General features: G+C 33.3%; 1 protein-coding gene across 17 annotated transcripts in view; it reads right to left on the minus strand.

Moving 5' to 3' along the window:
• The window catches only part of LOC114268647 (Nucleoporin autopeptidase), a 30,602-nt gene that overhangs the window by 14,938 nt on the left and 1,070 nt on the right, over positions 1–14,594 (minus strand). For 11 of the 17 annotated variants that reach the window (XM_082925259.1, XM_082925263.1, XM_082925256.1 and 8 more), the window contains exon 4: positions 712–1,014. The exons of the other annotated variants lie outside the window; for them this stretch is intronic. In XM_082925259.1, the coding sequence (XP_082781385.1) occupies positions 712–1,014 (303 nt within the window). The remainder of the gene's footprint in view (positions 1–711; positions 1,015–14,594) is intronic. 17 annotated transcript variants of the gene reach the window in all.

The following is a 14,594-nucleotide window of genomic DNA, read 5'->3' on the forward strand; positions in this document are numbered from 1 at the left end:
AATGACCATTAAATAAGTTCATACAAAAGTCAGTTGTGGACATAATAATAATTTAATGACTCAAAAATAACAAGTATATCAAAGCAAGAAGAAGCCTGATATAAAGCACCCAAGCAAATATTCATCCAAATTAGAAGAGAAAAATAAGCTGTTCAAACATAGAAATCTCCTTGGGGGTTATTAGGCATTATTCTCTTCATATTGCAAACGGAAACAAAAGATTTGCTTAGCGACAATATTACTAGAGAAAGCCACTGGCTCTCCCAAAAAATCGCAATTGAAAGGAGAACTTAGTGTGTGTGCAATAACTCCTAAATCGTACTCCCCAGGCTTTATCACTCCCAACATTGCATTTAAATCAAGCTATGGAATCAATGACCCAAGGCTAATCAAGTAAAATTATTTATAATGAAAAATTCAATTGTCAAACTCATAGGGAGTACATATTCCACCTAAGAACCATTTCCACTTCCCCGTATCGAACGGTTAAGAAAGGGATTGATGGAAAATAATGACTAAAAGAACAATAAAACATCTGAAAATCAATGTATATTGTCATGACTAACACTACATTGCCTGGAGGATACTAGGATGCTAACACATTCCCAAAGAAGCTATAGACTATGCCTCATAGATTCTGCCTAATCATATATCAAATTAAAATAATCAGACAAGAAGTGGATATGGAGTACCCTCCTTAAATGTACTTACTGCCAAATGATGGTGATGATGAAGCTCCAAAAGCAGGAGTTGATGAAGCTCCAAAAGCAGACATGGAACCACCAAAAGCTGGAGCCGATGAAGCACCAAAAGCTGGCGTGGAAGTCAAAGGTGATGATGATTGGGTACCAAAAACGCCAGTTGAAGTGCCGCCAAAAATGGAACCCCCCGTCTGCGAACCAAAAGGGGTTGTACTCCCGAAGGGTTTGGGAGCAAAAGGATTACTGCTTGCATTATTAGCCTGTCCAAAAACTGATTGGGACCCAAATGGGCTATTGGACGACTGCCCAAAAGCTGTCAATTGATTCCACATTTATAAGTATGCAGAAAAAGGATGAGAAGCAAATAAAAAAGACCGTCTATTTACTAGTGAACTCCACCATATTATTAAGGAAAAGAAGAGCAAACATTGAAAGAACTTACATCATAAACAATGTATGATATAAACATCAATGCATGCAGGATCCATCCAAACATTTATTTTTATTTAGTATTTATTTATTTGTGATAATACCACGTATACACATTAATGAACATAGATCATTCCTATTTGAAAAATAGAAAAAGGCACAAAAGCAAGAAAGAGGGGTTGGACCAAATTTTAGCTGTGTTACTATTACTCCTTGAAAAACAATGCAAGAATAGACAATCAGAGAGTCCTAATCAAAGGGCAATCGAGCAATTCAAGAGCTAGACAGGCGCCTAGTTTGCCACCCAAGAGGTCCATTCAAAGCCCGTTTAAAGGCAGCTCGACCAATGTACAACGATTGGATTTCCAGTATAGTATGCTCAAAGGCTACTTGAGCATTGTGTAGAGTTTTGGAATTGAAGAAAAGTATATTGATCAACCTGGAAATAGGGATATTATAAAATTATGAGATACACAAACAGAATTCTGTCGTGCCCTAGCCTCCACAGAGTTCCAAACCTCCAACAAGATCACATGAAACTTGGACAAACAATTCTAATCAATAAACTAACAGATCTGTAAACCTTCGCTAGTTTGATCATTAAAAAGCCATACACAATTGCATCTCACATTCTTTGGCCACCAATGTTTGAGACGCTTTGTGAATCTAACGCCCAGAGTTAGATCCGTTTAAACCATTTCAATGGATTTAGACTTGCCTAAGAAAGTGGTTTAAAAACTAAACCTCAACTACTTGACAGGAGTCATCATGCATATTGGAAAGAATGCATGAGATCTTTCTTGAGGCATAGTTGGGTTATTTGTTCACTATGGCTATATACCACCTTGCATAATAAATGCTAAGGGTGAGACCAAGCCTGAGCCCCTTCAGATGGGACAAAATTGACAGAAAATAATGGCAAGAACAGAAAAGCAATTAATGCTAGTTTATATGCTATCTGTCCCATAAACGAGCCTTCACCACTAAGTTTCAAGCCTTACTATTAAAAGCTCTAAGCTTCAAGCACTAAGTTTAAAGAATGTTGATGCAAGAGTCTAGACTTTTGATTGATTTTATGCTAGACTCAATGACATAATCAACTTCAGATTCAACTTAAGTGAATCGATCAGAGTCAAAAATTGTGAGAAGGTTTTGAGGCTGCCCCCGACTGATTCAGGGCTAAATTGTCATAGGAAAGAGTAAAGACATAGATTCCCTCATGATAGAAGAGCTCATAGGTTGTCTCCAAACCCATGGACTCAACATATGACCTGCGTTTCCCTAATAAAACAAAGAGTATTGCACTTAAAAAGCCGCTATAGGACATGGTAGAGTATCATGATGTAGAAATAGGTGAGGAAGACGTTACTATGTCTGCTAAAAAATGTAAGAAATTCCTTAAGGTTCAATTTGGGTGGTATGAATCTTGAGGGGGAATGAGAATATGATTTACGGCCCTTGTGATTCCACTATTTGGAATTAATTGGAATCGGAAAGGGATTCATGATTACATACTCAGACTGGAAACACTTTCACAAATTAAGCAAAAGTATAATCCCTACACTATAATCTCACATTTTTAGAGGAATGAAAACCATTTAAGAGAAAAACATAGATTGCCTCACAACATTTAAAATTTTATAATTTGCCACATTTGTCAATAGATAAATCCTAACTAAATCAAATGCTTGAATAACATTGACAAGTAATTTTATTACTGGTAATAAGATTCTCATTCATTCTTTTTGACCCTTCCATCCAAACATAGCCTAAGTTTAAAAAGAGCAATACGTCCTCAAAACCTACAAACAAACAATCACTATTTATGAGTATAGGCCCATACGGGCCGAGTCTACCAAGGCCCCTTCGGTTAGCAAGCCAGACCCTGTGTCCAAGTCAGACGACCACAAGCATGCAACTAACCTCTGGCGCCCTTCCATAATGGGCGCAATGCAATCACACAGAGGACACATTGTGTCATTTGCTTGTCTCCCCTGCCACTTGAACTTGCAAGTGTACTATCATGCACATCCCAAAAAAGGAGCGCCATGTCGCCCCCCTTGGCAGATAAGAATATACATACAACCACAATACGCATTCCAAGTATCTTATCTCATTCTCATCTTCTGCATTCCTCCATTGCTCTCTATCTTCAAGAGAAGATCCCCTGAGAAGGGCACCTACCGATGAGTTCTTAGGAGTTTTGTTTGCAAGTTACCACCAAAAGACCCGAAGCCTAACTATCCAGCACAGATGACCCGTGAATCCAATGACCACCATAGGCCTACCAAATACTGATTGTCATCAACTACAAATCTAATCAGAATAAAAGTGATAAGAAGTCTCAATCAGGAAAAGATAGGAAATCCAAAAGGTAAGTATCGCAGACAAGGTTCTAAAAAGCGGTTGCGGTCCCCGTAACGGTGGTGATGGCACGGTTGCGGGGTGTAAAGGCCGTAGCATAACGGTTGTGGTAACTGGAACCGTTAATTTTTTTATTTTTCGCACAATTTGAAAAAAACTTACTGATACGCACATTGTTTTTCCACGATCATATTTATTGGGTTTTAAAATAAATATTGATCAATTTTTATAAATTTTTAAGTTTGATCCAATATATTTCATATTTTTAAATCATTATAAACTGAGTTTTTTACATTTTCTTTTAATAATTAATGACTTTATATTATACAAAAAATCAATCACTAACTATTATATATAAGATAAACAATGACAAAAGTAAGAGAATAAATAAAAGCTTAAATATATATATATATATATATTAATCAGGCCAAATAGATAATGACTACACTTATTATTATTATTATTATTATTATTATTATTATTATTAAACAATATATAGATAGACACATTCAAACAAAATGGTTGAGTGATAGCAATTGAATAGAATAGCATAGGTCTTACAACTTCAACAAATCAATAACATGTTCTTCATCTTCCCTCTTCTTTCTGTCTCTATCTTTTGTTCCTCCATTTTCCCTCATCATCTTCCCTCCTCTCTCTATCTCTCTTCCCTCATTTTCAACTTTTTTTTTTTTTTTTTTTGCGTTTTTTCAAAAGAAGCAATTCAAAACCATTACGTAACTGCGCGTAACAGGCTGTTACGGCCGTTACAGCACCGTTACGACCGCTATAGCAGCCACTACGGCCGATACACCTGTGAATCTCAATCACATTGCAAAAGCGGCCGTAACGGGTAGCGGCAACTACCACAACCGTTACATAACGGTTGCTGCCGCCTTTTAAAACCTTGATCACAGATATCATGTTTTTGGACATATTTCGAAATTCTATCCGGTGCCCTAACAGGTAAATGTCCAAAGCCAAGGGACCAACAATCACATATGTTGCCAATGCCTCTAAGGAGAGCTTAGACTTAGGCGAAGATTGTAAGAACTATACTACATGGTTATTTGAGAGAGAGGATAGACTTCTCAACATGTGAGAGCTCTAGACTTAGGTAGTGGTGCATGTGTCTAGCTCCAATGGTAGTGTTCCTAAGGAGCTAGATGTCTCTAATGAGGAGGAAGTGGAGTGAATTCAGCACGCTTATGCTGAAATGTATAAAGAGTGTCTCAAGCTTAAGAAAAGTAAGACGAACTTGGTAGAAAAGGAAAGAGATGTCTTTTCTTTTCTTTTCTTTTTTTGTGATTCAAAGATCTAAAATAATTGAGACGATGACTTCTACAAAACAACTCAATAATTATAAAGCTATCCTTTCTAAAAGGTTCATTGCCTTAGAAAAGAAAAGAAATGATAGTACACAATTTTGTAGAAAGACTACGTCTAGGGTGTCTACCTTAGAGAAAATAGTTTTCGATGCCAGGGGCACTTCAAGAAGTCCTCAAGTAGTTCTTATTTTTTTCAGCATTAACCAACTTCAGACCCTAGCATCAATCTAGAAATCTTAGCCATGAAATTAATAGGTTGCTTTTCTTTTTTATGAATTGGCAGGTTTCACCCACTTCAACAAATTTTTGAAAGGGTAAAGACAATATTGTCAACGAAAAGCCCAATAGGATGCCTCAAAATAAGAGAAAGTAAACCCAAATGAATATGAAGATGTCAACCACTAACAATGTGTCAAATTCTAAAGGGCCTATAGTAAAATAAGGATGGCCTAGAGAGGATACACTACCTTGTTATGTAGTCCACATTTCACTTACGACCTCTATTACCAAAATCTTACGATTCACGATTCAATTCACAATTTATGCAAAATCGATACAAATCTATGGATGAATCTATTTTGGAAGTGATTTATGGTGAATCGCATGATTCGCAATCAATTCACTTTTTGCGATTCATGTAATTCTTGAAACTATCGTGTCCAACATATTTCGATTATTTGTTTCCCTCTTTTTAGTGAAAATGACATAATAATCAGTGTTTGGTTCGAGTTTTTTGGATTAAGTTTTTTGAAAACTGAGTTTTTTGGTTTTCGTGTTTTTTTGTTTTTAGTGAATATTTTTAAAATTTTAAACATTTTTTAAAATTTTTTAGATGCACCTTACTTAGATGTATCTAAAAAGTAAAAAAATTTTGAAAAAATATTTTAAAAAATTAATAAATACATAAAAATACAAAAAAAATGTATTGAATTCTCGTATTTTTTTGTATTTTTTGTATTTAGTGAATTTTTAAAAGGTCTTTTCACAAATTTTTTACTTTTTAGGTATATTTATGTTAGGTATGTCTAAAAAGTAAAAACAAATTGCTTAAACTATTAAAAAAATTCAATAAAAACAAAAAAATATGAAAAACAAGAAAGTAGAATTTTCTGAAAAGTGTTTTTTGAAAAACCTAACCAAGCAAGCTGAATAGCGTTAAGTATGAAAATAACTAATATATATAAATGATTTGTTGTTATTTTGATAATAGAGAGTTTTTAATAGGATCCAATCAAATTTAGACAGATCCAAAATGTTTTTAATCTTTTCTTTTTATTTTTTTCCTTTAAAAAAAATCATAATATATTTTCTAAACATGTTTAAGGTTAAAATAATTAGCACCATGAATTATCTATTACTATTTTATTGAAATAAATATAATTCAATATTAAATGAGATAGGTCAGTTAAACCTTAGGTTTTAAAATAAAGAATTGCGATTAATTCTTTCTTATTATTAGGTCAGTGTTACTTGGAAAGATATGTATGCTTATTGTCCAAATATCAACGTCATTGTTAAGTTATTGTTACTTTAAAATTGAGAAATTGTTTTTGTCTACTTTTTTTTATTAAGAATGGTTAAAAAAAAATATCTAAAACCAAAAAACAAAAAAATTATGATGGTGATATTTCATGGGAACCCATGTTAACTTCTTACTTATTAGACCACATGATCATCCTTCAAAAGGACATTGGGCAATGATAATGCCACGACTTCATGCAAATTTGAGGTCATAGACAAAGATACCCTTCAGTTAATTTGAATGACTAGCCACCTACATTATCATTCTCTCTCTACGACCTAGAGATATATCGCCCACCTTCTCTCTCATCACTAATGGAAAATCAACCACTTACCAACCCACCGTACTCAACTTCAATGAGTTCTTCCGTCTGGGCAAGGATGGATTCCCTTTATCTTCATATCTATTTCATTTTCTCTCTCTAAAATAGGTGCAAAAAGAGAACAAGAACACCTTCTCTGATCAACTTAACATGTTCATCATCTTTGGCAACCCCAACTCTTACTCGCATATTCTCTTCTATTTCTTTCTTCTTTTACTTTAAAATTATGTTGACTCATGCTTTTCTTTCTGAACTGATTTCTCTTACTACAAGCCAAATTGATTTTCCACCAACACTTGCACACCTCTCTTTTTTGCACCGAAATGTTTTCACCTTTCTTCCCCCCTCAATTTTTCTGTATTTTCTTCCACAATCAAGCCTTTTCTTTTTTCTATCTTCTATAGAAACTGTTAGACTTACTTATTTTCATGATTTATTTAATTATGTTTTAATTTATTTGGAAGAGAAAAATATATTCAAAACTTATTTTGATGATTTATTTGAAGGAGAAAAATAGAATCAAAATTTATTTTGATGATTTATTTAATTATATTTTAATCAATATTTATTTTGATGATTTATTTAAAAGAGAAAAATAGAATCAAAATTTATTTTGTCCCATTATTTCTCACCTAAACCTTTATCTTAAAGGGAAAATTACATATACCCCCCTCGAGGTTTGGCTAAATTACAGATACCGCCCTGAGGTTTCGGAAATTACGAATTCCCCCCTGAATGCTATATTTGCATAAGAAATTAAAGGGTAATTTGTTATGAAAATACAAACCTCAGGGGGCGGGATGTAATTTCCGAAACCTCAGGGGGTATCTGTAATTTAGCCAAACCTCGAGGGGGGTATATGTAATTTGCCCTATCTTTCTTAAATGTTGTTAAAATGTATTTAATATTTGATTAAATCAAGAGTTCAAACAGCCTAGCACAGCGGCAGGCCAAAAGGTTCAAAAGGTTCAAGGAAAAGATATTCAAATTAGTAATGATGGAAGTACAACGGCTATAAACGGCTATAAAGGTTCAAAATGTTCAAGTCGAAGATATTCAAATTTGTAATGATGGAGTGAAATTGGTAATGATGGAAGTATAACGACTATAAACGGCTATAAATTCAAATGACTACAACGGCTATAAACGGCTATAATTTTCATTATATATACTAAAGCCTTTAATGTAAATAAGTTACAAAAAAACCTAAAAATATTCTTTGATCTATAATTACTCACATCTTTTCTTAAAAATTATATACTGAGCCTTACAGCTTTAAACCCATCTTTCGTGTGTGAGATTTACAGAATAATCAAAGCTTCATTTTATATATCTATCTTTGAGAGATATTTATTGTAAGCTTTCTTTGAAAGAAAAAATACCATTTCATGTTGTAAAAGTGTTGCAAACACTGTGTTTTTGAAATCTTGAGAATGATTGTGAATCACCTAAGATTTGCAAGGGTTTGGGCTTGTGAAGTCTGTGTAAAATCCGTGGAGGACTGCTCCATTTGTAAAGAGGTTGCTAACACCCCTGTAAAGCTAGAAGATAGTGAAAATCTCAAGTGAAACTTGAGGAGTGGACGTAAACCGAGTTGAAGCCGAACCACTACAAATTTGTTTGCATCTCTCCCCCTTATCTCTTTATTTTATTTTAAATTGCCATAGCTATATTTCACATTTTTACTGTACTAAAATCATAAAATGACATAGTTGTTAAGACACTTGTTTTAATTATTTTTATTTCATTAATTATATTTATATATTGTGCTAGTCATAATGTTTATTAGGGTATTATTAATATTTAATTGTAAAAACCTAATTCACCCCCCTCTTAGGTTGTCTTTTGGGTAACAAAAACCACATCGCAAAAAGGTTGGCAAGAGGCATATTGTTTTATTGCGATCAATGGATGGAGATTAAAATTGAATTGACAGTGATAATAATGTTGATGATGCAAATGGATTTTCTTCATCGTGATCGTCCCCCACCACAACCTATTGTCATTGTTTATGAATATTCAAACAAACCCAATCTTTATTTTTGGTACAAAAACAAAAGCAATTTGGATGTTAGTGGGTGGTTGACGACATTAATATGGGCTATCAGCATGGTGGATGGTGGTGTGAACAAGAGAGAGAGAGTAAAAGAAAAGCAGAGAAATTGGGTGAAATCAGAAATGAGAGAGAGAGATGGGTATGTGAATGGTGAAAATGAAAGTGGAAACAAAATCACAAAGAAAGAAAAAGCAAAAGCAAAAGTGTGTGGTCACATGAAGCATAGTACTATAAGGAAAATTGTGTCAACGCAATAAAATATGCGTGGAACTTGCTTTTCAATTTGTGGCATTAGTGCCACGCAAGGACATTTTCATTAATTTAAGTCTAAATATTCATTTTTATAACATATATTTAACATCTAGGGTGTAGATATATTTTTTTAAGTAATAAAAAGTGGCAGAATCTTCACAATTCACAATTCAATTTGATTAGTGATTCGGTACAAGGCCATTTCGAATCATGATTTGAATCCTGATTTGACAACTACGCTTACCACACATGACTCTGGCATCTAGTTCTTAGTGATTGTTCTGCATGCATGACAAAAGATAAGCCATCATCTAGCTTCTTCCAGGAAAGTGATAGTGTAAATGTGACCTTTAGGGATGGCAATAAGTCTATAATTTTAGGAAAAGGCACAACCATTCCATGTAGTCTTCCTAGACTAGAGAACGTATTATATGTTTAGTGTTTGAAATTTAATCTTTTAAGTATTAGCCAAATTTGGGAGAACAATCACCATGATCATTTCACACAAAAATATCATACTTTTTAAACTTATGGTAAATGTGTGATGGAATGTGTACTTCACAACTGTTCATTACATCGTGCCTAGCATTTTTGTTCTATGCAATAGAGTTAAAGTTAGATAAGATAGAATTGTGGCATCAAAGGTTAGGACATGTAAACTTTAATGACCTAGTGAATATAATAGGTAAGAATTAACGAAAGGCGTCCCAAAACTAGGTAATAACAATGGCCTTGTGTGTAGTCCATGACAAAAGGAAAAACAACTTAGGAATTAACACAAAAAAAACAAGAATTTTACTGCCAACTGACCTTTAGAGCTGATTTACATGAATCTTAGAAGTCTAACCCGTAGAAGTTCTATATCCTAATTCTGGTAGAATTCCTTAAATAGGTCTAGTGCATACGCTTGCTTTAAGAACATTTTTCATAGAGTTCAAAATGAGAAAGGTTGCCCTTTCTATCTCTAGGCTTGGGAGTGATCATGGCAAATAGTAGACATATAAATGTGGCAAGAGGCCTATGGGCACTATGCCTAAACTACTTCTAACTAGGAGGGCCCATTTCAAGAAAATATTAACCACCTTGAGAGCTCGACAAAAGCCCTACCCAAGGTTTTGAAAAGCGGTTGCGGTTGCGGTCGCCGTAACGGTAGAGGTAGCGAGGTTGCGGTTGCGGTTGCGGTTGCGGGGTGTAAAGGTTGTAGCGTAACGGTTGCGGTAACCGGAACCGTGAATTTTTTTATTTTTCACACAATTTGAAAAAAAACTTACCAATACGCATTTTTTTTCCATAATCATATTTATTAGGTTTTAAAATAAATATTGATCAATTTTTGTAAATTTTCAAGTATAATCCAATATATTTCATATTTTTAAATCACTATAAACTGAGTTTTTTATATTTTATTTTAATAATTAATGACTTTATATGTCATAAATCCATATTACACTTGGGGCAAATTTTTTTTTTATTGGACTTAGATATATAAAATTATTTTTTTAATTATTATACTCGTGGAGGCATACACAAATTTTAACTTGAATAGTTTTAAAAAATAAAATGCTAATGTAATCATATAAAAATTAAAAAATAAATTATAAAGAAATTTATTTTTTTTAAATAGATTTGGATCAATTGAATATTCATTTTCTTTTTGGATAACATGTAAATAAAAATAAAATAAACTAATTAAAAAAAATTGACATGTAAAATATGTATTAATATATAATTATAGGTGTTATGTTTTCTAGATGTTTTACAAAAAAATCAATCACTAACTATTATATATAAGATAAACAATAACAAAAATAAGAATAAATAAGAGCCGAAATATATATATATATATATATGTATATTAATCAAGCCAAATAAATAATGGTCACACTTATTATTATTATTATTATTATTATTATTATTATTATTATTATTATTATTATTTTCAAACAATATATAGATAGACATATACAAACAAAATGGTTGAGTGATAGTACTAGCAGCTAAATAGAATAGCATAAGTCTTACAGTTTCAACAAATCAATAACGTGTTCGTCATCTTTTCTCTTCTCTCTCTCTATCCCTTACTCCATCTTCCCTCTTTCCCCATTTTCAGTTTTTCCCCCCTCCCCCCGAAAGAAGCAGTTCGAAACTATTACGTAATGGTGCATAACAGGCCATTACGGCACCATTATGACCGCTACGGCTGACACACTTGTGAATCTCAATCACACCGCAAAAGTGACCGTAACGAATGGCGGTAACCACCACAACCAGTACGTAATGGCATTACGTAATGATTGCGGCCGTTTTTTAAAACCTTGGCCCTACCTAAGATTGAGCCTGAGATTGAGCTAAGCCCGAGGGCCATTGGCTGGGCCAGGGCCTCCGGCCATAGCTATTAGGATGAACCGAATAAAAGGAGATTGAATGCAACAGATTGTTAGTCCTGGGATAAATAGTCCCTTGACTATTTGGATGGAAACGGTGTGTATCCCATGTTTGTTTTGTCATAGGATTACGTGATTGGAAATGACTATTTTAATGAATCTCATGTTTGACTAGGAAATTACGAAGGATAACTTCTTAAAAGACCATCATGTCCTTTAGAATTCAATGGCAATGCTAAATTTGAAGTATATTTTATTTTATTTTTTTTGAAGTATATTTTATTTTATTGTACTAAGACTTGCAATTTTATCTAAATATGAATATTTCCATTTATGATTTTGCTAATACAAAAAAGAAAACAAAAATAAGAGAAGAATTATATATATCATGAGATTAATTTACACATGTTTAAAAACATCCAACATATTTATAAATCAAAAGGGGTGACCATTGGTTCAATGGTTAAGACTTTGGCTAATAACCATGAGGTTATGGGTTCAAGTCTTGGGACCACCACTTTGTGCTTTATGCCAAAGATTATGTGTGTACTCAATCTTTCCCCTCCCAAACACACATTAATGTGTACTAATTGGGTGTTGTTTTTATTTATAAATAAAAAAAAAAGTTCAAGAGAATAAAGAAAATAGATGTTATACATATTTAAGGCCAAGTTTGGAAACTTGTAAAAAAGCCAAAAAGTCAAAAAATTACTCAAAAAGTTAAAAAGTTAACACTATTCACCAAAAGTCAACAATTACGACTGCACAACTCCCAATTTGAATTTTCCCCTACAAATCAATTTTTACAATTTTTTATTACACATTTTTCCATAAAAAGTCAAAAAGTTAACCCAAATATCCATATTTTCAACCTCAATTTTTTAGTCCAAAAAGACAAAAAGTGCACTTATCTAGGACACCCCAAACAACCCCTAAATTCGAAGTATATTTCTTTTTATTTTTTTGCTAATACAAAAAAGATAATAAAAAAAACTAAAAATTAAAAAAAAAAAAGAAAAAAGAGAAGACTATTATATATCACGAGATTAATTTATACATGTTTTAAAAAATCCAACATGTTTAAAATATGAAAGAAATAAATGTTATATACTTAAAGTCAATTTTGTTATTTAACTAGCTAATCCGGAGGTTGACTCAACCAGGCCATTTCTATCCCACAACCCCCCATGGGATTGAGTTATTTCACATATGAGGGACTATTAGGCTGACTTCTACTTTTCTAACCAAAAGTTGGACTAATTATTCTATTGGACATGGAGTCCAATCCCATTGCTCTATCCCACCAAACAAACACCCTGCACACAAAAATCCTTCATGCCATTTTACATCCCTAGAAAGAATTCAAGAATTTTGACCTCACTTAGTATATAGAAAAAGGGATCAACCATGAGTTTTCCACACCACATACCACACAAAATGGTGTTGTAGAGGGGAACAATAAGTTATCTAGGAGAGACGACCTATGTCATGCTGAATGCCAAGAATATACCTAGGAATTTGAGGGTTGAAGCAATTAACATTGCTTGTTATACCTCATATAGAAGGTGTACCTTACATGGAACCTCTAATAGGCCAACATAGACTGTAGCATGGCAAGAAGTATTTTTAAATCTTTAGGACTAAGTGCTACATTCTTAGGGATATAAGAGCCTCATGAAATTAATTCCAAGAGTAATCTTGGGTCATTCAACTAACAATATGGACTATGGACTACTGGTTTGTTATCTATTTGAAGATACTAAAACTGCTAGGCTTGGGGAGTTTAAGGTGAATCTAAAAGGTTCGCAATTTCAATTATCACGCTTTATTTCGTAATTGAAAAATCACGCACACTTGAACCAACAACTTTTTCTTGCATATATTTTGGCCAATAGTGTTCGAAGCCACTTTTTGGAGATCAAAGTTTTCCATGAGGTGTGATCCAAAGTCAAGAAACATCAGGAGCCACCTGCCATACAAAGATCGAACGAAATTCCTTATAAAAGATTAAGTGCCAAGTGCATACTGGGTTGGGTTGGGTTGGGTAGTAAGTCATCAATTTTTTGATTAGCATTATAAATCATCAATTTAATTCTTGTAATATCTATTGCTATAGAGAATTGTTCAACTGGTACGGTTTGTGTGGTTTTACCTATGAGCTATGAAGCATGGGTACTTCGAAAAACATGCCGTACCCGTACCCAGTACTTACCGACGTACCGTACCTTGTATGGTACTTCTGCATACGTACCGGATACATGAAACACATACCCAAGTTTTTTCTTCTTAATTTTTGACGTACCCAGACGTACCTACTATATATCCAAGCCGTACCGTACCTCAGTTGAAACAATATTTTCCTTCTACTACAGAGATAAAACTCATTTCACTAGATTTCTTTTTCAGTTTTTGTTTTATGCTTAGCATGATTTTAAAATTAAACTACGGTTTGCAAGTTGTTTAATATATTGATATTTAATTTTGATTTATCCTTTTCCTTTTGGCATTAAATGTTAATTATAGGTTGGACCTTAACAAATTAAACCATTTAATTATTTGTTACATTACTCTAAATTAAAAATAAATATTTTTTTACAAGCGTACCAAGCCGTACCCGTACCCTATTTTTTTTGAATTTTACCGTATCGACGTACCCATATCGTACCAGTACCAGTACTCGTACCCTTACCTGTGCTTTATAGCCTATGAGATAGTATTATTCAATGGTTTCCACATAAAACTGTGTTCATTGTGTGATTGAGATTTGTGCAGTTTATTCTTTAGATGCAATTTAAATTTTAATTGGTTGTGTTTGCTTAAGTTTGGTCCATTCACCCTCCTCTAGGAACAAACAAAATTCTCCTCTAATCTTTCAAAACTAAGGCCAAGTTTGGCATGACCTAAACAATACAAAAAATCAAAAAGTCACTATCCTATTTAAGTCACATCATCTTATTTAAATCACAACACCTCTCTAACATACCACATCAAACCCAACCCAAACCCAACCCATATAAGCCAATAAGTCAAAAAGTGCACTTTTTTAGAACATTCCAAACCAACCCTAAATTTTCAAGTTCTATGGATGGATTCAGTAATTAACAGCACAAAGCAACCCAAAGGGAATCATCGAATAACTGCAAACTCAATTTCCTCAAGTACTCAAAAGTTGCCCATGAACACAATTCAGGGTGAACAGATACACTACTAATATACAACTCCCCCGCCCAGTCAAA

The sequence above is a fragment of the Camellia sinensis genome, chromosome 4 (assembly GCF_055761805.1).
Source record: "Camellia sinensis isolate YWXY chromosome 4, ASM5576180v1, whole genome shotgun sequence".
NCBI classification, from domain to species: domain Eukaryota; kingdom Viridiplantae; phylum Streptophyta; class Magnoliopsida; order Ericales; family Theaceae; genus Camellia; species Camellia sinensis.